Below are 22,045 nucleotides of genomic sequence, written 5' to 3'. Positions count from 1 at the left end.
ACCGCAATCTGTCGCTTTGAATCTGGTGTTTATATATTATTCTCCACTTTAAATGATTGAAGGTTTATGTATATGAAATTATCCGTGCATGTGACATTTAAATATTAATATGAGGAACGATAGTTAACATAAGCTTCTGTCCGGGGAAAGAATGGAGCATAGAACAACGAGGAAACGTCGCCGTAACAAAGTATTTCCCGCGCTATCGCCTGCTTGTTTTACGCAATCGTAGCTAGAATTTCAAGTTGTGTTCTGCAAAATCTATCGAAATGGCAGTTTTCGAGTCACCAAAACCCAGAATAAACCATTCTATGCTGTCTCAATATATCAGCAGGGCGATTTGCTTCGTTGGACGTGTTGAGAAGGTAATATGTTAGTGCTGTTGTTGGGCCTAACGTTAGTTCAGCACTAGAAATTGGATGGCCGTCTTGACGAAAGGGTCGCTACTTTTATAACAAACTAGCTAGTTGGCATGACTAAATCGCAATTCATTATTTTGTCGTCTATGACAGGTCCATCCAACTGGAAAATCATTCACTCTTTCGGATGGAGAAGGGAAGTCTGCATCAGTGGAACTTAACGAGCCGGTGAGTATAGTTGCAAGACTTAACCAGCCAACTACAGTAGACTGGTTGAACAGTAGCTATCTTCTAGGAATTAGGAATGAAACGATCTGACAATGACAACATGGCATCCTAAAACTGAAAGTGAACATTGTACTTGAGTTTCAAAGGCATATGGCTATTAGTGCATTGCCTGATGTAACATTGTTTCTCTTTCCCAGCTTGATGAGGAGCTGAGTGGGGTGGTGGAGGTGGTTGGTGTAGTGTCCAACAAAGGGGCAATAATGGCCTCCGCATACAACATGCTCAGAGAAGACCAAGGCATTCTTTTCGGTAAGTATGTCATCTCTCCTGTGGAAAAGGGAATGTGTTCTCAAAGGTACACTCTGCAAAGTTACATCATTATACACAGTGACTTCCTCCAACAAAATCTAAAAAAATATGCTCTCTTACCAATGTGGGCAACCCTTGGGGTATCAAGGGAGAGCACAGATATGGGAGAAACTGTAGTGGTAGTCTTATTTGAATTATTGTTGATGTTGCCCCACGGTGTGATGATATTGCTGAGTGAACTTTTTAACTTGCCAAAGACTTTAGCTGGTTTGACGTCTCTTTGTTTTTTTTTACAGATCTATGTTTTTGCATATATTTTTTGTGTTTTTTTTTCCTTTCAGACTTGGAGTTGTACAATGAAGCCCTGAAAGTCATCCATGAATACCCCCAGCACTATCCGTTTGAATTAGCCACCAGTGGATGAGCACTATCCACTTATTCATTCAGATCATTGTCAATGTGAACCTCAATTGTCTTGTTGCCTTTTTTTTCCCCATACATCTCAGTTCTAAATAGATATGTATAGTTTTTTCTCTATTTCTGTTTTGAAAATAAAAGCCTTTAACTTGTCTGTTTAGTCATAACAATCTTTGTAAATAAACCTAAAATAACCTATGATAGAGTTTGAGATTATCAGCATCAACTGAACTGTGCATTATTGACATCTCAACCAAGTTACTTTCTCAGGATAATTGATATAAACTATTTCAAATCTGAATTGAAATGGCTGTGTTATAGTACCCTCTGTTGGTACAAATGTTTAACACAAGCTACTGTACTGCTGTAACCACACTTCTCTACCCTGCCACCAAGTGGTGAGGTGGGGACTAAAATAAGCTTCAGCAACACACTTATCAGCAAAAAGTGACGTTTCCCCACACAATAGCTGAATGTAAACTTTCAAGACTTTGTTTCTTTTATTGTATCACAGGAATGTATTCATGGGTGGAGTTGGGATTGTGTTCATCACATTGTTTTGACAAATGCTCTCTAAATATTATGACATCTATGAATGGTTCGCATTCTTGACTTAATCTGAGATATACAATTGACAGTGAACAACACTAGTGTAATATTCAAACTAATGTTCTCATCTGTAGAAGTTGCTCAGACAGTATGTGCTTTTCTCAAAGGAGTTTCATTTCTCAATTGAGTCATTCTATAGAAGACCTGTTTTTGGGGCTGTAGTGGAGCTGGTTGGAGAACTTCAAGTTCCTCAGTGTTCACATGACTGAGGATCTATCATGGTCCACACACCAACACAAATGTGAAGAGGGCATAACAACGCCTCTTCCCCCTCGGGAGGTTGAAAAGAACTGTCATGGGGCCTCAGATACTCAAAAAGTTAATACAGCTGGACCATTCACAGAATCTTGACTGGCTGCATCACCACTTGGTATGACAACTGCTTGGCATCTGACCACAAGGCGCTACAGAGGACAGTGGGTACGGCCCAGTACGTCACTGGGGCCATACTACCTGCCAACCAGGACCACTGCTAGGCGTGGTCAGAGGAAGGGCATAAAAATTGTCAAAGACTCCAGCCACCCAAGTCACAGACTGTTCTCTCTGCTACCGCACGGCAAGCGGAACCGATGCACCAAATCTCGAACCAACAGGACCCTGAACAGCTTCTAACCACAAATCATAAGACTGCTAAATAGTTAACCAAATAGCGGCCCAGACTTTCTGCATTGATGCTTTTTGCACTAGCTTTTTTGACTCATTACATACGCTGTTGCTACGGTTTATTATCTATCCTAGTCACTTTATTCCATACATATCAACCTCAATTACTTCGTACCCCTGCACATCGACTCGGTACTGGTACCCTGTGAATTGCCAGGTTATTGTTACTCATTGTGTATTTATTATAAATGTTATTATTACGTGTTTTCACATTTTTATGTGTAAGCCGTCATTGTAAATACGAATTTGTTCTTAAATGACTTGCCTAGTTAAATAAAGGTTATATAAAAAATAAAGACATTTAATAAAAAAAAGGTCTATTTCTCTATTTTCTCTCTGCATTGTTGGGAAGGGCCCATAAGTAAGCATTTCACTGTTAGCCTACACCTGTTGTTTATGAAGCATGTGACAAATACAATTGTATTTGATTTTGAAATGAAACATAAATAAAATAATGCTTAATGGCACAAGAGCTGTAATGATTGTCTGATAGTGGTACTATTATTTGATACGTTGCTTGCTATATTCTTCTTCTTGATGGGTGGGAAAGGAGAAGAGTAGCCTAGGGGAAGGCAGGACAGCTGCATACTGTGGCATATTCAGACATACTGTAGATACATACAAGATTGTTAAGTTGCTAGCCTATCACCTTCACTGGATATCACTTCTCCCAATCAGAGACAGTCTGTCAGAGAGAAGGATAGAGAGACTCTGGCTAACTCTCATTTTCTAATAGTTTGCATACCAAGGCAGACATTTCTTCAATTAACTTCATGTTGCTCTTTTTCATGAATGTAACGACTCTCCATCATACAATATGAACTATGTTTAAAACAACCTCTTTCCCAGTTTCACATATCTATCCCAGCATCATGCCTATCAGGTACCCATCTAAAAGGTTTGATACAACCACATGAAGCACTCAAATTTTAAGCTGAAAACTGCCACGTGTTTAACAAATGATCCAAGTATGGCGGATTCAGGAAAACTATATACCCGCAGGCCACTCATGTATGAGCACCCAAGGGCATAAAATGATCTTTCCTGAGTTCTGCTTGCTACTGCAGATACATGTAACACGTTGAAGTCACGTTTCGTACATTTTGAGCAATTCTTTTTTATTAAACTGAACACCCAGAGTTCAGGCCGGACAAATGTCATTTTACAGTTTTAAACCAAAGCCTCGTTGGTGCTTGTACACAGGCTGCAAGGCAAATGCTGTAAAAAAGGGAAAAGGTCACACACCAGCTTCTCTGCAGCTTCACATATCCCTAAATGACAGGCCTTGTGGAATTTATCTAGTTCAATACCATGGATGCCACTGCAAGTCCTATCAAGGGCTTATTCATTAGAACATTTAGAATCTTGCAGATAGAACATGAAACCTTGAGAATTTTGCAGATAGAACATGGCACACTTAGAATGTTGCAGAAAGAACACAGACCTTTAGAATGTTTCCGATAGAACATGGAAACTTTCGAATGTTTCCAATAGAACATGGACCCTGTTGAACAGCACACCCCCATGTCTAGTCATAACACTTTGGTGTTTTGGCCTCACGGATGATAGACTGTGCAAACTCCCAACTGATGGTAAGACAAGACAACCTGTGTAAGATTCTCCTTCTCTCCATCAGCGCCTGCCACCTCCGTGGAGTTGTTTTCTATATGGTCTAATGTTGTTTGTCAATCATTATCTCAGTCGCATGTTTAGTTGCTGCACCAGGAGAGATGGCAGGAAGCCGCCCTCCAAACTCCCTGGCCGGTGGTGGCGGGGCTGGCATCGGTCCTGCCGCCAGGCTCTGTTGGTTTAACAGCCTGGCCCAGACACCCAGCCTGAGCCCAGACACTGACTCAGTACCCACTCACACAGTGCCAGAGCATGGCTTTCACAGCACCACACTGAATAATAATAACACTACACGCCACTGAGCAGACACTTTCATCCAAATCGACTTACAGCACAGTACAGTGCATACATTTTTTTGTAAGTGTAGGCCTTTGTAATCCCTGTGGGAATTGAAGCCACAACCTTGGATTTAGCTAGCGTCCTGCTCTTACCAACAGAGCAACACAGGACTTCAATTCCAGCCAGGCAGTTATCAAGGAACATTCCTTCAACATTCTCGGAAGCAGAACCTTTTGACAGGCATGTTCTGTGGTTTGACATCTTTATAGTCTACTGTGCTGTGACACAGGGTTAGTAGTGCCTGGAAGGAGAAGCATCATGATCCCTGTCACACAGTGTAGATGTAGATCACTTCCCCCCTCCAGCTAGTGAGCACCCTCCTAGGCACCCTTCAACTAGGGAACTAGGGAAGTTTATGGCCGATTCCTCAGGAGGACATTTTGAGTATTGTGAAATATAAATATTTTAGGCTACTAATGCAACTAACTCCTGTGTCCTATTGTGAATATAGGTTGCTAATTTGAGCATTTTAACAGTTCGTAAGGTAGTTTAGACTGTGTTTGATAACATGTCATGAAGTTTGCTCTCTTGGGTTCCTGTGATAGTGAGTGACCTTAATGAAGTTGCTAGGTCTTTTCGTTACATCTTCAGAAAAACACATTGTGTCAACATCTGTAGTCCTTCTGGCCTGTTGCACCAAACCTGACATATCTCATGTGAAGATTGCTAACCTTTTCAGCTAGAGCAACCCCTCTTAGACACTTTTGATTTACTTTGTCTGGAAATGCCATAAAAACCCTGTCGGTCACGTCTCCTTACTGTGAGTTATAGGAAGGAGACAGGTACAGTGATGATGTTTCTTTCATATTGCAGTCATCCAGATGAGGTCTGGTACTTGCCATTCCATGAACTTGTGGGGTTGCTGCTTGGAGTGGGTCCAAGATGTTACTCAAAGGTCATTTGTCAATGATGTTTTTCTCCTATTCCTTTCCTTTAACAGATAATTCACTCCATCCCTACGCTCTTAGAAAAAAAGGTGCTGTCTAGAACCTACAAGGGTTACTTGGCTGTCCCAATAGGAGAACCCTTTGAAGAACCCTTTTTAAAAATTGTCACCGAAACTCTTGAAGTGCACATTACTTCTGTGGTTTGACCAACATACAAGGTGGGCCGAGTTGGCACTTTTGGGATAATTACATTGGCTTCATTGTAGGCTAGCCTACCGGTCAAGCTAAATCAACTGCACTTCCATTTTTTTGAAGGATTTGACTTATATTTGATCCAGGTCTACAGTACTCATGTGTTTTACCCCTTAAGTCATATTTAGTGCCATATTGGCCCTGTTGAGTTCTAGAAGCATGTCGGTGAGGGTTGGTATTTGACCCAGCGGATCATGGTAGAAACTCAATCACTCAGAACATTGAACCATGCATTGTGTGCTGGATGAGTAAGTGCTCACATTAAAATCTTCAAAGATCGAGTGGTAAAAGCCTTCGGGGGGGGGGGGGGGGGGGGGGTTGTCTGTGGGTTCAATAAGACTCAATTGACTACAGCTATGAATGTCAACATGTACAGTAGTCCCACTAGGGTTATTTATTTGATTGTAACACATTAATAACGCTAGAGGTTGGGTGGGAAGGGTGTTGAAGGTTGATAGGTTTATGCATAGGGCCTATGAATAAATATTATAGACCAATAGTTGGCATGAATGATGACTGAGAAAACAAGGTGGTGGGACTGGCCTCAATATTGTAGAGTGAAAAAAACTGATTTACTATTGATGTTATCAACATGAAAAATGTGCAATAACCTAAACTCATTTTCCCCCATCAATCTGATAAGAATCAGCCCTGTAGCTTTATAAAATACTGGTAAAGGGAGGCATCCCGTGCTGTTTGACAACAGTGCGATGATAGGTGCGCTTCATAAATATTCAGTGTTCCCAGTGCAGCCCCCTCGTGCATGTTTGAATCGATTCGAGCGGGTCGATCACCGTTGCTCTCTCTTGCTTTAGGACTAAACCGGGGATAAAAAACTCGCCCACCGGATTATGTAATTGAGACCAAATGAGCGGACTATTACTGTGATTGATTGTATTTAAATGAGAATCAAGGTAAGGTTTAATTGAATTGAAACTATGCTATGTAACACATTTGTATCAAGTATAGGCTATTGAACACGTAGAGAGAATATTGTTGTAGACAGTCCAATGACAATCGCATTTGTTGCATATTGTATTCCAGATTGAAATATATTTTATTTTTTTATAAATAGTGATAATAATGATGAGTTCGGTGTTGTCTGCGCTTTTAAATCAATCAATCCGTTGATTTGATAGCATTAACTTGTTCTCCGAATAATTCTCAGGAATTATGCATTTACAATCACACAAGGAAATATTTGCAGCTAAATATTATGAATAAGGCTGGGACAAATTCCAATTCAAATAACTCTATAAAAATTAAATTCATGAAATAAAAAAATATTTTGTTACTAAATGGGAACATTTTCTGAAGAAAAAATAGTCTGACCATATCCTGAAAATTACTGCTGTAAAGGCAAACAGTAACTGGCAATAACTTTGGTAAAAGAAACAGATGATTTCACACAGAGAGTAGTGATTATGGTTTCCTGGGTAGTCATTATGAAGTTACAGCTGCAGCTATTCCTTCACTGGAGGCTTCATGTACAACCTGTTCCCTTTGCTTGCAAACAAACGAGGATATCGCATTAACCCAAATTGATCTGGCGTCATTTAAAGTTGTATTATGGTGTTGCCGCCCTCTAGTGTGTACAGAAGTCATAGCACTCTTCTGTGACGAGGCGTGTTTGTGTGCGTGTGTGTCTGTTTGTGTGTCTGTGTGTGCTGTGTGTGCTGTGTGTGTTCTGAATTAGGAGAAGTTGTCTCAAACTCATGTTTGGTTGGTTCTAGGCTGAGCTGCTGGACAAGAGATCAAGATGAGGAAGGTTGTGGAGCTGTTGCTCCTCGTGTTGGTACTAACACACACAGCCAGGGGTCAGGGCAGGAGGAGGAAGGGCCAGAGAGACGACAACCAGGTCTTCCAAAATGAAGGGAAAAGTAAGTGGGTTTCATTCTTTAATTAATTCATCCATTAATTAATTCATTCATTCATGTATTCATTCACTGACCTGCAATCCTCTCCACCCTGTCTCTCTTTCCATCCCTCTCTCTCCCCCCCTTCCCAATAGTTCTGATCTGCCCGGTGGAGATCATGTTCATCCTGGACAGCTCAGAGAAGGCCAAGGTGCTGCTGTTTGAGAAGCAGAAAGACTTCGTCCTGCGTATCAGCACGCGGCTCATGCAGATCCAGGCAGCAGGTTGGAGACTGAGGTTGAGGCTGGCTGCACTGCAGTACAGCAGGTTGGTACTGTAGAGGTTAGAGGGATGAGGCTGGCTGCACTGCAGTACAGCAGGTTGGTACTGTAGAGGTTAGAGGGATGAGGCTGGCTGCACTGCAGTACAGCAGGTTGGTACTGTAGAGGTTAGAGGGATGAGGCTGGCTGCACTGCAGTACAGCAGGTTGGTACTGTAGAGGTTAGAGGGATGAGGCTGGCTGCACTGCAGTACAGCAGGTTGGTACTGTAGAGGTTAGAGGGATGAGGCTGGCTGCACTGCAGTACAGCAGGTTGGTACTGTAGAGGTTAGAGGGATGAGGCTGGCTGCACTGCAGTACAGCAGGTTGGTACTGTAGAGGTTAGAGGGATGAGGCTGGCTGCACGACAGTACAGCAGGTTAGTACTGTAGAGGTTAGAGGGATGAGGCTGGCTGCACTGCAGTACAGCAGGTTGGTACTGTAGAGGTTAGAGGGATGAGGCTGGCTGCACTGCAGTACAGCAGGTTGGTACTGTAGAGGTTAGAGGGATGAGGCTGGCTGCACTGCAGTACAGCAGGTTGGTACTGTAGCAGTTAGAGGGATGAGCTAACAACCAGAGAGGTTCTATCCCATGGCAGCCGGGATACAAATCTGGGCGGGAGTGGGCTGGCAACCAGTGGGTTGCTGGTATTAGTATCCCACTGAAGATGTCATCTTCTGCCCTTGTGCCCTCGAGCAAGGCACGTAACTCTAACTGCTCACCATCTAACATCTCTAGATTTAACTGCTCTCCATCTAACGTCTCTAGATTTAACTGCTCTCCATCTAACATCTCTAGATTTAACTGCTCTCCATCTAACGTCTCTAGATTTAACTGCTCTCCATCTAACGTCTCTAGATTTAACTGCTTTCCATCTAACGTCTCTAGATTTAACTGCTCTCCATCTAACATCTCTAGATATAACTGCTCTCCATCTAACATCTCTAGATTTAACTGCTCTCCATCTAACATCTCTAGATTTAACTGCTCTCCATCTAACATCTCTAGATTTAACTGCTCTCCATCTAACGTCTCTAGATTTAACTGCTCTCCATCTAACATCTCTAGATTTAACTGCTCTCCATCTAACGTCTCTAGATTTAACTGCTCTCCATCTAACGTCTCTAGATTTAACTGCTCTCCATCTAACATCTCTAGATTTAACTGCTCTCCATCTAACGTCTCTAGATTTAACTGCTCTCCATCTAACGTCTCTAGATTTAACTGCTCTCCATCTAACGTCTCTAGATTTAACTGCTCTCCATCTAACATCTCTAGATTTAACTGCTCTCCATCTAACGTCTCTAGATTTAACTGCTCTCCATCTAACGTCTCTAGATTTAACTGCTCTCCATCTAACATCTCTAGATTTAACTACTCTCCATCTAACGTCTCTAGATTTAACTGCTCTCCATCTAACGTCTCTAGATTTAACTGCTCTCCATCTAACATCTCTAGATTTAACTGCTCTCCATCTAACGTCTCTAGATTTAACTGCTCTCCATCTAACGTCTCTAGATTTAACTGCTCTCCATCTAACGTCTCTAGATTTAACTGCTCTCCATCTAACGTCTCTAGATTTAACTGCTCTTGTAACGGATGTGAAACGGCTAGCTTAGTTAGCGGTGGTGCGCGCTAAATAGCGTTTCAATCGGGGACGTCACTTGCTCTGAGACCTTGAAGTAGTAGTTCCCCTTGCTCTGCAAGGGCTGCGGTTTTTGTGGAGCGATGGGTAACGATGCTTCATGGGTGACTCTTGTTGATGTGTGCAGAGGATCCCTGGTTCGCCCCCCGGTATGGGCGAGGGGACGGTCTAAAGTTATACTGTTACATTGATGCTGTTGACCCGGATCACTGGTTGCTGTGGAAAAGGAGGAGGTCAAAAGGGGGGTGAGTGTAACGGATGTGAAACGGCTAGCTTAGTTAGCGTGCTAAATAGTGTTTCAATCGGTGATGTCACTTGCTCTGAGACCTTGAAGTAGTAGTTCCCCTTGCTCTGCAAGGGCCGCGGCTTTTGTGGAGCGATGGGTAACGATGCTTCGTGGGTGACTGTTGTTGATGTGTGCAGAGGGTCCCTGCTTCGCGCCCGGGTATGGGCGAGGTGACAGTCTAAAGTTATACTGTTACACTCTCCAGCTAACGTCTCTAGGTTTAACTGCTCTTCCATCTAACATCTCTAGGTTTAACTGTTCTCCATCTTCTTCTTCTTATTTTTCTTCTCCTCCTAGTTCTGTTTCTCTGGAGCACAACTTCCGAGACTGGCAGGATGTGGACGTGTTCCAGAGCAGAGTGGCGTCCATGGCCTACATCGGACACGGAACCTACTCAGCCTACGCCATCACTAACGCTACACAGGTCTGCATATCATTATCTAGTAGCACTTTACTTGGATTGTCCCTTGCAGATGGTTGATGGATGTTAAACTAACCATCAACTAACCGTTCAACTAACTCTACACTAAACCTAAACCTAACCCTAGTCTTAGCCCCAAGCCAATAGGGTTGCATATGAAAGTTTGTTGATAGTTGGATTATCCATAGAGGACTATACAAAAAAAAGTAAACCCAATTGAGAACAAAGTGCACTACACCAAAAAACAAGTGTTAGACCCAATATCAAAGTACAATCAAATGATTATAACACCCAGATGTTTAGCCGTGAGACAGCGGCCAACAGCCTGAGGGTGATGTTGCTGATGACTGACGGCGTGGACCATCCCCGGAGCCCCAATGCTGTGACCGCCGCATCCGAGGCCAAGAACCACAACATTCGTCTGTTCACCATCGGGCTGTCGGGTCTACCCAGGGATATGCCCACCAATGCCAGGTTACGTTCCATCGCCAGCGCCCCGCCACAGCAGCACGTCCTCAGCCTTACAGACAACCTGCTGGAGGATAAACTTTTCAGGGAACTGGTGAGTGGTGGTGGGAGTGAGCTGTCCTCAAGGATACCAACATGTCTTGACATTGCCATAAACTTCTAGATGTTTATGTTTTCCTTCACCCCCTAAATCCCAATTCAGGAGGGCTCACGCAGTGAGTTACCTGACCAGGATTAAAATGGCTCAATTTAACCATGTACATTACGGAGCACCTAAGTGTGAGCTATCAAAATATAAAGTGCTGTTATTTCTTATTTTTTTAGAACACGCTTGTCAACACAGGGGTAAGTATGTCCCTTTTTCTTGTAACCTTCCATTTGGAATGTAAAGATGACTATCTCTGAGGTGTCTACTCAAATGTTGCTTCCCTTGGTTCCAGTGCCCACAGCCGAAGTCCTGTCTGTGTGATAAAGGAGAAAGAGGTCCCCCTGGAAGCCCAGTGAGTCCACTTCTGTCTCATCGTCTAACCTATTCTTGTTTTTGCTCAAAAGCATCCTCTAGTAGCCAGTACATACCATACGCTATAACTCTTCTTCAGTTTTTATTTTGTTGTCCTCTTCTGTCTTTTGTCAATTCATTCAATTCAGGAAGTACACTGACGTTTTAATTCCAATTTCCGTCATTGAAAAGCACTGACTGGTTTGGTGAATTGACCTCATGTGTCCAGGTTGATGTGTCCAGGTTGACAGTGGTTTACTCTGCAGTACAGAGGAGCAGTAATCCTCAGACAGGCCTGTGTTATTGCTGGCATGTTCACCAGTTGGACAACCTTGGGCTGTAAACCCCCCTATATATCCTTTTGTTTGCAAACAGAGGTTTTTCCAGTAATAGCCCCCCCTGTCCCTAACCCACCCTAAACTGCTCAACGCCCCTGTAACACCCCTGAATACTCATAGCAGGTGCTCATAGCCGGGGCATCTGGCCTCTTTGTGGGCCTCTGTGTATACAAGAGTGGTCCTGGGCATCACATCAAAGAGTAGGAAGTGTTTCCCACACTGCAAGTGTAGCAGGCCTGTACTGTGCAAGGGGTCGAAGGGTCATGGCGTAAAATAACATAATAGAGTAGTGGGACTTGACTAGCAGGCCTTTTGAAGAGAGGCTTTTGGCTGGAAGCAGTGGTCAAGGATTGGAGATTAGGTGTGGGCAAACACACAGGGAGGGGATGAGCATTAGGGTGTTAGGGAGTTAACTGAGGTTATAAGGTACAGAGGCCCCTCACACTATTGAGTTAACTGAGGCTGTACGGCACAGAGTCCCCTGACACTATTTAGTTATTTGAGGCTATACTGCACAGAGGCCCCTGACACTATTGAGTTAACTGAGGCTATACGGCACAGAGGCCCCTCACACTATTGAGTTGACTGAGGTTGTATAGGCTACCACTTAAGGTTTGAGACTGATATTACATAGAGAGGTCACAGGAAGAGCATAGACAGGGACACGCACCGAACGACCACGGTCACCTACTGTACGCACGAATCTACACACACTATGGGGATGTTATGGGAACAACCAGTGATGAAAAAAAAGTCACATTCTGTCCAACGATCTGTCCTCGATCCTTTGATGGAATGATCTCTCCATTCCTTTGAAATCTGCAGGGGAAATCAGCCCAGCCTGGATCTGACGGTTCTCCCGGTCCAAAAGGATTTCATGTAAGTTCTTCGTTTTGTCCTGAGATAATCCCACCATGTTAATTTGTAGTGACAGAAAGAATGCAGTGTTTTTATATACGTTGATGTTCGTTGGAATGTTTTTACATACGTTGATGTTCGTTGGAATGTTTTTACATATGTTGATGTTCGTTTGAATGTTTTTATAGACGTTTGTAATCGTTGGGATGTTTTTATAGACGTTGATAATCGTTGGAATGTTTTTATAGATGTTGATAATCGTTGGGATGTTTTTACAGACGTTGATAATCGTTGGAATGTTTTTATATACGTTGATAATCGTTGGGATGTTTTTATATACGTTGATGTTCGTTAGAATGTTTTTATATACGTTGATAATCGTTGGAATGTTTTTATATACGTTGATGTTCGTTGGAATGTTTTTATATACGTTGATAATCGTTGGAATGTTTTTATATACGTTGATGTTCGTTGGAATGTTTTTATAGACGTTGGCATTCGTTGGGATGTTTTTATATACGTTGATGTTCGTTGGAATGTTTTTATAGACGTTGATGTTCGTTGGAATGTTTTTATATACGTTGATAATTGTTGGAATGTTTTTATAGATGTTGATAATCGTTGGAATGTTTTTATATACGTTGATAATTGTTGGAATGTTTTTATATACGTTGATAATCGTTGGAATGTTTTTATAGACGTTGATGTTTGTTGGAATGTTTTTATATACGTTGATGTTTGTTGGAATGTTTTTATATACGTTGATAATCGTTGGAATGTTTTTATAGATGTTGATAATCGTTGGAATGTTTTTATATACGTTGATAATCGTTGGAATGTTTTTATAGAGGTTGATAATCTTTGGAATGTTTTTATAGACGTTGATAATCGTTGGAATGTTTTTATATACGTTGATAATCGTTGGAATGTTTTTATAGACGTTGATAATCGTTGGAATGTTTTTATAGACGTTGATGTTTGTTGGAATGTTTTTATATACGTTGATGTTTGTTGGAATGTTTTTATATACGTTGATAATCGTTGGAATGTTTTTATAGATGTTGATAATCGTTGGAATGTTTTTATATACGTTGATAATCGTTGGAATGTTTTTATATACGTTGATAATCGTTGGAATGTTTTTATATACGTTGATAATCGTTGGAATGTTTTTATAGACGTTGATAATCGTTGGAATGTTTTTATAGATGTTGATAATCGTTGGAATATTTTTATATACGTTGATAATCGTTGGAATGTTTTTATAGATGTTGATAATCTTTGGAATGTTTTTATAGACGTTGATAATCGTTGGAATGTTTTTATAGACGTTGATAATCGTTGGAATGTTTTTATAGACGTTGATAATCGTTGGAATGTTTTTATAGACGTTGATAATCGTTGGAATGTTTTTATAGACGTTGATAATCGTTGGAATGTTTTTATAGACGTTGATGTTTGTTGGAATGTTTTTATATACGTTGATGTTTGTTGGAATTTTTTTAAATACGTTGATAATCGTTGGAATGTTTTTATAGATGTTGATAATCGTTGGAATGTTTTTATATACGTTAATAATCGTTGGAATGTTTTTATATATGTTGATAATTGTTGGAATGTTTTTATAGATGTTGATAATCGTTGGAATGTTTTTATAGACGTTGATAATTGTTGGAATGTTTTTATATACGTTGATAATCGTTGGAATGTTTTTATAGACGTTGATGTTCGTTGGAATGTTTTTATAGACGTTGATAATCGTTGGGATGTTTTTATATACGTTGATAATCGTTGGAATGTTTTTATAGATGTTGATAATCGTTGGAATGTTTTTATATACGTTGATAATCGTTGGAATGTTTTTATAGATGTTGATAATCTTTGGAATGTTTTTATAGACATTGATAATCGTTGGAATGTTTTTATAGACGTTGATAATCGTTGGAATGTTTTTATAGACGTTGATAATCGTTGGAATGTTTTTATAGACGTTGATAATCGTTGGAATGTTTTTATATACGTTGATGTTTGTTGGAATGTTTTTATATACGTTGATGTTTGTTGGAATGTTTTTATAGACGTTGATAATCGTTGGAATGTTTTTATAGACGTTGATGTTTGTTGGAATGTTTTTATATACGTTGATGTTTGTTGGAATGTTTTTCTAGACGTTGATAATCGTTGGAATGTTTTTATAGACGTTGACATTCGTTGGGATGTTTTTATAGATGTTGAGGGATATACTGTATGGATGCATTCACTGTCTGGTCTCTGGTGTCACTGTAGGGGGAACCTGGTATCAACGGAAGGCCTGGGATGGAGGGTATCGAGGTACTGTAGCATAGATGACTAAAACAATAGTTATAGTTACAATAGGTATATTGTTGAATTATAACTGATGTATAGATTTTTATTGAGATCTCTCCTGTTGTTTTAGGGTCGACCCGGCACTAGAGGGGAAAAGGTGAGATACCAGTACTACTTGGTGACCGTAAATTAATTGTGCAAAGATAATTGACCCATGATGGATTAGATACTGAATCATAGTGAAACAGCTGGTCAAGATCCCCATTCTACCCTGACAACAAACAGTAGACTGTAGTGTTTGTTCTACACTACATGCTAGCTAGATAACATCAGTTTTAATCAGTACCCTGGTCTTCTGGCACGCCACGGGTTAAAACACTCAGCGCAGTCAAAATTCAGTCTTCTCTGATTAAAATGTTTTCTAGGGGGAAAGAGGCGAGTGTGGCGTCCGCGGGATGAAGGGAGATCAAGTAGGTTTTTTATGAATGACTCTCTCCGCTCTCTCCATGCCTCTGCTCTGTTCATTGTAAATGGCTATCCCCCACTAACTGCTGCTCAGTGCATTCGGATGAATTCCTGACTGAGGATTAACTGCATTGTGAAGAGATAGCTATACGCTAGACTCAACAGCTTGCAAGCTTGTAACTGGGAGTGAGAGTTGCACATGTCCTTTTAAAGTTCTTGTGACTTTTGGCTGCAACCTCAATAGGCTGTTATGTCCCTCTTCCCCGCCTGACTGTGACCTGTTCCCACAGGGGCCAGACGGACCTCCAGGCCCTCGGGGACCCAAAGGAGAGCAGGTGACTCAACTTCATATCGATTCTTTCTAACACACTTTAGCACTGTACCGGTAAAATATTATATTTGACTTACCCTGGAAACTAGAGGAGGCTGGTGGGATGAGCTACAGGAAGACGGCTAATTGTAATGCATGGAATGGAATCGATGGAACGGAGTCAAACGTGTTTTCCGTATGTGTGATGTGTTTGACTCCGTTGCAATTTTCCATTGCAGCCATTACCATGATCCCGTCCTCCTATAGCACTCCCCACCAGCCTCCTCTGCTGGAAACAGTAAAACAACTAGGTTTAATTGAATAAGGCCCTGAGTATCTTTAGAATCCAGTATATGTACTTGCATGTGTTCTAAATGAATGTCTTCGATTTACATACTGAGGAGAAATCCCCATGGCTTTATACATTTGGAAGAATCCCACTCCTCACACAACGCTCTGCCCATTCATACCTGTGTGTGAATGAGTGAGTGGTCAAATTGAACGATTCCTGTGTCTACACCCCTACATCCGACCCTTCACTGGAACCATCAGTATCTCATGGAGATGCACACTGAGTATGAAGCTCTTCTCCCAGTCTGCACTTATGGAATGTGAGTCCTGGCTTAGTCCTTATCCCGCCATAATGGAGCCTATCTAAAGCAGTCAATCCAAGCCTGCAGTTTATTATCTCCCACCAGACTATTGTCCTGCAGGATTAGTGTTTCGGCACGTTATCCACCCCCTTTAATTCCTCCTTAAACGCTTTTCACGTCCCTCCAGCGTTAGCATGACAACAGCAGTCCATCACCTGAATACGGTGGTGGTTTTTAGATGAAAACTTTAGCCCTGGTCCTAGATCATGTTCCCATGGGGACTAGGGAGTACCTATGCAAATAATTGTAGAACTAAGGAGGATGAGGCTAGTGGAAACATCATTTGATTGACCACACCCTGACCCTCCAAACTATACATGATCTGTTTGTCATACCATAACATTGACCAGAGAATGTGAAACCAAAGCTTAGGTTTAACTCACACATCGCTGCTCACACGCATTTACAATTACAAAAGAAGTTAGGGGGGGGGGGGGGGGTTCTATCCAGGAAAAACTCAAAACCCTGTGAATATTTAAATTATTTAAATTCAGGCATTGACCGAGGTGTTTTCTTGTCTCTGTGGCAGGGTCTTAGTGGAGGTCCCGGGGACCAGGGCCCTGAAGGACTTGTAGGACCCAAAGTAAGGATGATGTTAAACTTCCAATACCTCCAGAAATGTTCTAGATAAAAATACAGCTAAAATGTATTGGGGAAGTTGGGGTAAGGTGAATGAGGCCCCTCTCTTTCCCAGGGTGACCGTGGACCTGGTGGAGTGACAGGACCTCCCGGGGATACTGGCATCGGCTTTCCTGGACCTAAAGTTAGTTTAGATATTCTTTATTTTTGGAGGCGTTACTTCTGTCATGCAATCTCTCTAGTGATCTCTCTAGTAATCCCTCTAATGATATTTCAGACTCTAATCCTAATTTCTCCTGTATCCCAGGGCAATAAAGGAAACCAGGGAAGGCCTGGACCCACCGGTCCCTTGGGTATGGGTGAACCAGGACTGCCGGTAAGTTCACAATATTCGTTAGGTGTTATGGCTAGATACAGTTGAAGTCGGAAGTTTGCATACACCTTAGCCAAATACATTTAAACTCAGTTTTTCACAATTCCTGACATTTAATCCTAGTAAAAATGCCCTGTCTTAGGTCAGTTAGGACCACCACTTTATTTTAAGAATGTGAAATATCAGAATAATTGTAGAGAGAATTATGTATTTTAGTTTTTATTTATTTCATCACATTCCCAGTGGGTCAGAAGTTTACATACACTTAATTAGTATTTGGTAGCATTGCCTTTAAATTGTTTAATTTGGGTCAAACATTTTGGGTAGCCTTACACAAGCTTCCCACAATAAGTTGGGTGAATTTTGGCCCATTCCTCCTGACTGAGCTGGTGTAACTGAGTCAGGTTTGTAGGCCTCCTTTCTCGCACTCACTTTTTTAGTTCTGCACACAAATTTTCTATGGGATTGAGGTCAGGGCTTTGTGATGGCCACACCTTGACTTTGTTGTCCTTAAGCCATTTTGTCGCAACTTTGGAAGTATGCTTGGGGTCATTGTTCATTTGGAAGACCCTTTTGCGACCAAGCTTTAAACTTCCTGACTGATGTGTTGATATGTTGCTTCAATATATCATCGTAATTTTCCTTGAAATTATGCCATCTATTTTGTGAAGTGCACCAGTCCCTCCTGCAGCAAAGCACCCCCACAACATGATGCTGCCACCCCCGTGCTTCACGGTTGGGATGGTGTTCTTCAGCTTGTAAGCGTCCCCCTTTTTCCTCCAAACATAACGATGGTCATTATGGCCAAACAGTTACATTTTTTGTTTCATCAGACCAGAGGACATTTCTCCAAAAAGTACGACCTTTGTCCCAATGTGCAGTTGCAAACCATAGTCTGGCTTTTTTATGGCGGTTTTGGAGCAGTGGCTTCTTCCTTGCTGAGCGGCCTTTCAGGTTATGTCGATATAGGACTTATTTTACTGTGGATATAGATACTTTTGAACCTGTTTCCTCCAGCATCTTCACAAGGTTGTTTGTTGTTTTTCTGGTATTGATTTGCATTTCTCACACCAAAGTACGTTCATCTCTAGGATACAGAACACGTCTCCTTCCTGAGCGGTATGACGGCTGCGTGGTCCCTTGGTGTTTATACTTGTATACTATTGTTTGTACAGATGAACGTGGTACCTTCAGGCATTTGGAAATTGCACCCAAGGATGAACCATACTTGTGGAGGTCTACAATTTTTTATCTGAGGTCTTGGCTGATTTCTTTTGATTTTCCCATGATGTCAAGCAAAGAGGCACTGAGTTTGAAGGTAGGGCTTGAAATACATCCACAGGTACACCTCCAATTGACTCAGATGAAGTCAATTAGCCTATCAGAAGTTTCTAAAGCCATGACATCATTTTCTGGAATTTTCCAAGCTGTTTGAATGGACAGTCAACTTAGTGTATGTAAACTTCTGACCCACTGGAATTGTGATACAGTGAATTATAAGTTAAATAATCTGTTTGTAAACAATTGTTGGAAAGATTACTACTGTTATGCACAAAGTAGATGTCCTAACTCAACTTGCCAAAACTATAGTTTGTTAACAAGACATTTGTGGAGTGGTTGAAAATCACGTTTTAATGACTCCAAACTAAGTGTATGTAAACTTCCGACTTCAACTGTATGTAAGGGCCGACGCCGGACAGGAGAAGCAGGTACGGGGAGTCAGACATTTATTCGGGAACAGACATAGAACAAGACAGGAACAGCGTCAGCACACAGGAAACACGGACATATGAGAAACAATGCAGCAGCGGGAACAGACATAGAACAAGACAGGAACAGTGTCAGCACACAGGAAACACGGACATATGACAAACAATGCAGCAGCGGGAACAGACATAGAACAAGACAGGAACAGCGTCAGCACACAGGAAACACGGACATATGACAAACAATGCAGCAGCGGGAACAGACATAGAACAAGACAGGAACAGTGTCAGCACACAGGAAACACGGACATATGAGAAACAATGCAGCAGCGGGAACAGAGCAGGGAACTGACAAATATAGGAGAGGTAATAAACAGGTGATTGAGTGAGTCCAGTATCGCTGAAGCGCTTGACGAGGGAAGGCAGGTGTGCATAAATGATGGCGGCAGGAGTGCGTAATGCAGGGCAGCCTGGCGCCCATGAGCGTGCAAATCGGCTGGGGGTAAACTCCCCGCGATCCGGGAGGGGTGTGGGAGCCTGGCGAACCGGCATAGAACACGATAGGAACAGCGTCAGAACACGGGTAACACGGGCATATAACAATCAATCCCGAAGCAGGGAACAGAGCTTGGGAACAGACAGAAATAGGTATAGTTAATGACACAAGTAATTGAGTCCACGTGTGTCCAATGATCGCTGATGCGTGCGACGGGGGGAAGGCAGGTGTGCGTACTGATGGTGGCTTGAGTGCGTAATGCTGGGGATCCTGGTGCCCTCGAGCGCCAGGGGAAGGAAAGAGCGGGAGCAGGCGTGACAAGATAACTTTCTTACGTCAACGCTTGCTTGACATAGCCCTCTACAACTAAGCTTTCTTAGGGTCCAACAAGCTCTCTCTACCCTTAAAACCTGTTAAGGATACCCCCCCACTTTGTGCAATTTCCGCCTGAAGACATACCCAATTCTAACAGCCTGTAGCTCAGGCCCAGAAGCAAGGACATGCATATTCTTGTTACCATTTGATAAAAAACACTCTGAAGTTTGTGTAAATGTGAATTGAATGTAGGAGAACATAACACAATATATCTGGTAGAAGAAAATACAAGGAAATAAACAGGCGTTTTTCAGTTATTTTATTGTTGTAGCATCTTTAAAATCAACTAGAACATCAAAATATTCAGTTATGATACTCTGGATACTTTCAAATGAGAGAATAAGCATGCAACAGTATTTGCCCAAAGTTTCAGACAGATACCTCTAGGAATGAGTGAGGTACATGCCATTGGGTATGTAGTCACCCAGGGGTCCCTCACAAGTTTCCCAAATGTACCCAAGTGGCCGAATTTGTACATGGGTACATTGCTGAAAATAACTATATACAAAATACAAAAAAATTATTCAAACATACCCGGAAAAATATATTTTGGAAAATTGAAGAAAAAAAATGAACATTTCCAAACAAACAAAAAATTAACATGGGTAACTATTTACACTCAATGTTCAATAATGTGAAGACCCTCTACACAATATTGTGCTGCTGATGCCACAGCGCATAGCAGTCTCTTTCTGCTGTGAAGCAGAGGGTCACTGCACAGGTGTTGCAGCCGACAGAGGATTTATTTTTGCAAAGAGCACAACGAAGCCTCCTTACTAAATTCCTTTTGCACTCATTCTCGCCTGCAATAAGGAATTTCAGCATGTGCAAACCACTGGTTGAAGGAGCAGAAGGGACTGAAGGTGCTGCAGTGGACCTGCTGTAGCTAGCAAGCTCACGGACGAGCTGCTCCCTGAATGCCAGCTGTGAGATGGGGGGCTGTCCACAGCTCTTGGCCATTTCCTTCTGGAGGATGAAGGAATTCACCACAGCAATGTCAATGAAATGATAGAAAAATGTCTTGTACCATTTCATGGTTTTGTGAAGAACATTATAGTAACCGATGAGCGCATCTGACAGGTCGACTCCTCCCATGCTTTTATTGTAGTCCTTCACTGCTGTTGGAATGGGGACATTTTTTGTGATCCATGCCCCAGTAGCGTCCTTCACATGCCTGGCGACGCGATCACCAGTGAAGGACTTGTGTATAGTGGAGCACATCATCACCTCTCTTGTGTCCATCCACTTCACAAACAGCAGGCCATCTTGTCGGATCCATCGCATGGTCCCCCGCTCAGCCCGCCTAGGCATGTCGTTCACCCTAGTTTTTGGAAAGCCCACTCTGTTGGAACGGATGGTGCCACAGGCCCACATCTCCAGCTTCCTCAGGTCTGTGAACAGGGTAGGGCTTGTGTAGAAGTTATCCACAAACAGTTTGTAGCCCTTCCCTAGCAGCTGAAAATCTAATAGCTGCATAACCGAGTCATAGCTCAGTCCCTTCCCGGTAGCACAATTGTTCTTCCCTTCATAGACAAAAAAATTGCACGTGTATGCACACGCAGAATCGGCCAAAACAAACAGTTTGTAACCCCATTTAGTCGGTTTGTTACGCATGTACTGTTTCAGGCCAATTCTGGCCTTTGAGGCTACCATTCTCTCATCTATGGAAAGGTTCTGGCCAGGCTGAAAATAGGTTTTGCAGGCCTCAATGATGTCGAGGTAGAGAGGTTTAATTTTGCATAGCTTATCAAACCCCGCCGTGCCTCGTTTCATCTCATTGACCTTATCAACTTCTGGGTCACTGATATAAAGTGCCCGTGAAATTGTCAAAAACTTTTTGCATGACATGACCGTGGAGGGAAAAGGCAGTTGATATAGTGATTCAGTTTTCCAGTAGTCTTTCAGGGTTTTTAGCTTTATTAGGCCCATGTAAATGACCATAGAAAAGAAACAAAAAAGATCTGACATGGAAATGGGCTTCCATGCCTCTTTCTGGCCTTCCTGCCTATTAGCTCCGTTCCTATTAGTGTTCAAAACCAGGGAATCAACAACTCGTGTGGTAAAAAACAACTGAAAAAGTTGAATGGGGCTGTACTTAGAGGTCATGTCCAGCTGAGGACCTGGTGGTCTCTTTGGTCTGAAAAGTGGAGGGGGTGGGGCCACATCCTCCTCCAGCACAGAGTGCCAACGATCCTCCTCCACTCTGCCAGCAGGTTCCACACTTCCCTTCCTCCGCTTCTTTGTCACCGGCTTCACACCTCTTGATGGCCGGGCGTGGGTAGGTGTGGGGCCAGAGACAGGATGGCTCCGGCTGGATGGACCAGCCTCAGTGGGGGATTTGCTTCTATGTAGTATGGGCTCCCAATCAGAATCACTGGGACTGAAATAAAGACAGACA

At 42.3% G+C, this 22,045-nt stretch overlaps 2 protein-coding genes across 3 annotated transcripts in view; both read left to right on the top strand.

The window, feature by feature from the left end:
* Positions 1-161: 161 nt before the first annotated feature.
* Positions 162-1,463, top strand: rfa3 (Replication protein A 14 kDa subunit). Its single transcript, NM_001165089.2, is given in 4 exon segments — positions 162-365; positions 513-587; positions 785-896; positions 1,238-1,463. Coding segments are annotated over 4 exon segments (366 nt in total). The 5' UTR covers positions 162-269; the 3' UTR covers positions 1,321-1,463.
* Positions 1,464-6,398: 4,935 nt separating this feature from the next.
* The window catches only part of LOC110496842 (collagen alpha-1(XXVIII) chain), a 38,087-nt gene continuing 22,440 nt past the window's right edge, over positions 6,399-22,045 (top strand). The window contains exons 1-15 of one of the 2 annotated variants that reach the window (XM_036953015.1): positions 6,399-6,606; positions 7,426-7,572; positions 7,704-7,875; positions 10,097-10,223; positions 10,516-10,782; positions 11,013-11,033; positions 11,129-11,188; positions 12,351-12,404; positions 14,670-14,714; positions 14,821-14,847; positions 15,116-15,160; positions 15,446-15,490; positions 16,648-16,701; positions 16,813-16,881; positions 17,005-17,073. In XM_036953015.1, coding sequence (XP_036808910.1) covers positions 7,452-7,572; positions 7,704-7,875; positions 10,097-10,223; positions 10,516-10,782; positions 11,013-11,033; positions 11,129-11,188; positions 12,351-12,404; positions 14,670-14,714; positions 14,821-14,847; positions 15,116-15,160; positions 15,446-15,490; positions 16,648-16,701; positions 16,813-16,881; positions 17,005-17,073 — 1,176 coding nt within the window. In that variant the 5' untranslated portion in view covers positions 6,399-6,606; positions 7,426-7,451. Of the gene's footprint in view, positions 6,607-7,425; positions 7,573-7,703; positions 7,876-8,361; positions 8,406-10,096; positions 10,224-10,515; positions 10,783-11,012; positions 11,034-11,128; positions 11,189-12,350; positions 12,405-14,669; positions 14,715-14,820; positions 14,848-15,115; positions 15,161-15,445; positions 15,491-16,647; positions 16,702-16,812; positions 16,882-17,004; positions 17,074-22,045 lie in introns of those variants that run through there. The other variant, XM_036953016.1, reaches the window with a different exon arrangement.

Source organism: Oncorhynchus mykiss, chromosome 18 (assembly GCF_013265735.2).
Source record: "Oncorhynchus mykiss isolate Arlee chromosome 18, USDA_OmykA_1.1, whole genome shotgun sequence".
NCBI classification, from domain to species: domain Eukaryota; kingdom Metazoa; phylum Chordata; class Actinopteri; order Salmoniformes; family Salmonidae; genus Oncorhynchus; species Oncorhynchus mykiss.
This window is presented reverse-complemented; position numbering and strand designations above follow the sequence as displayed.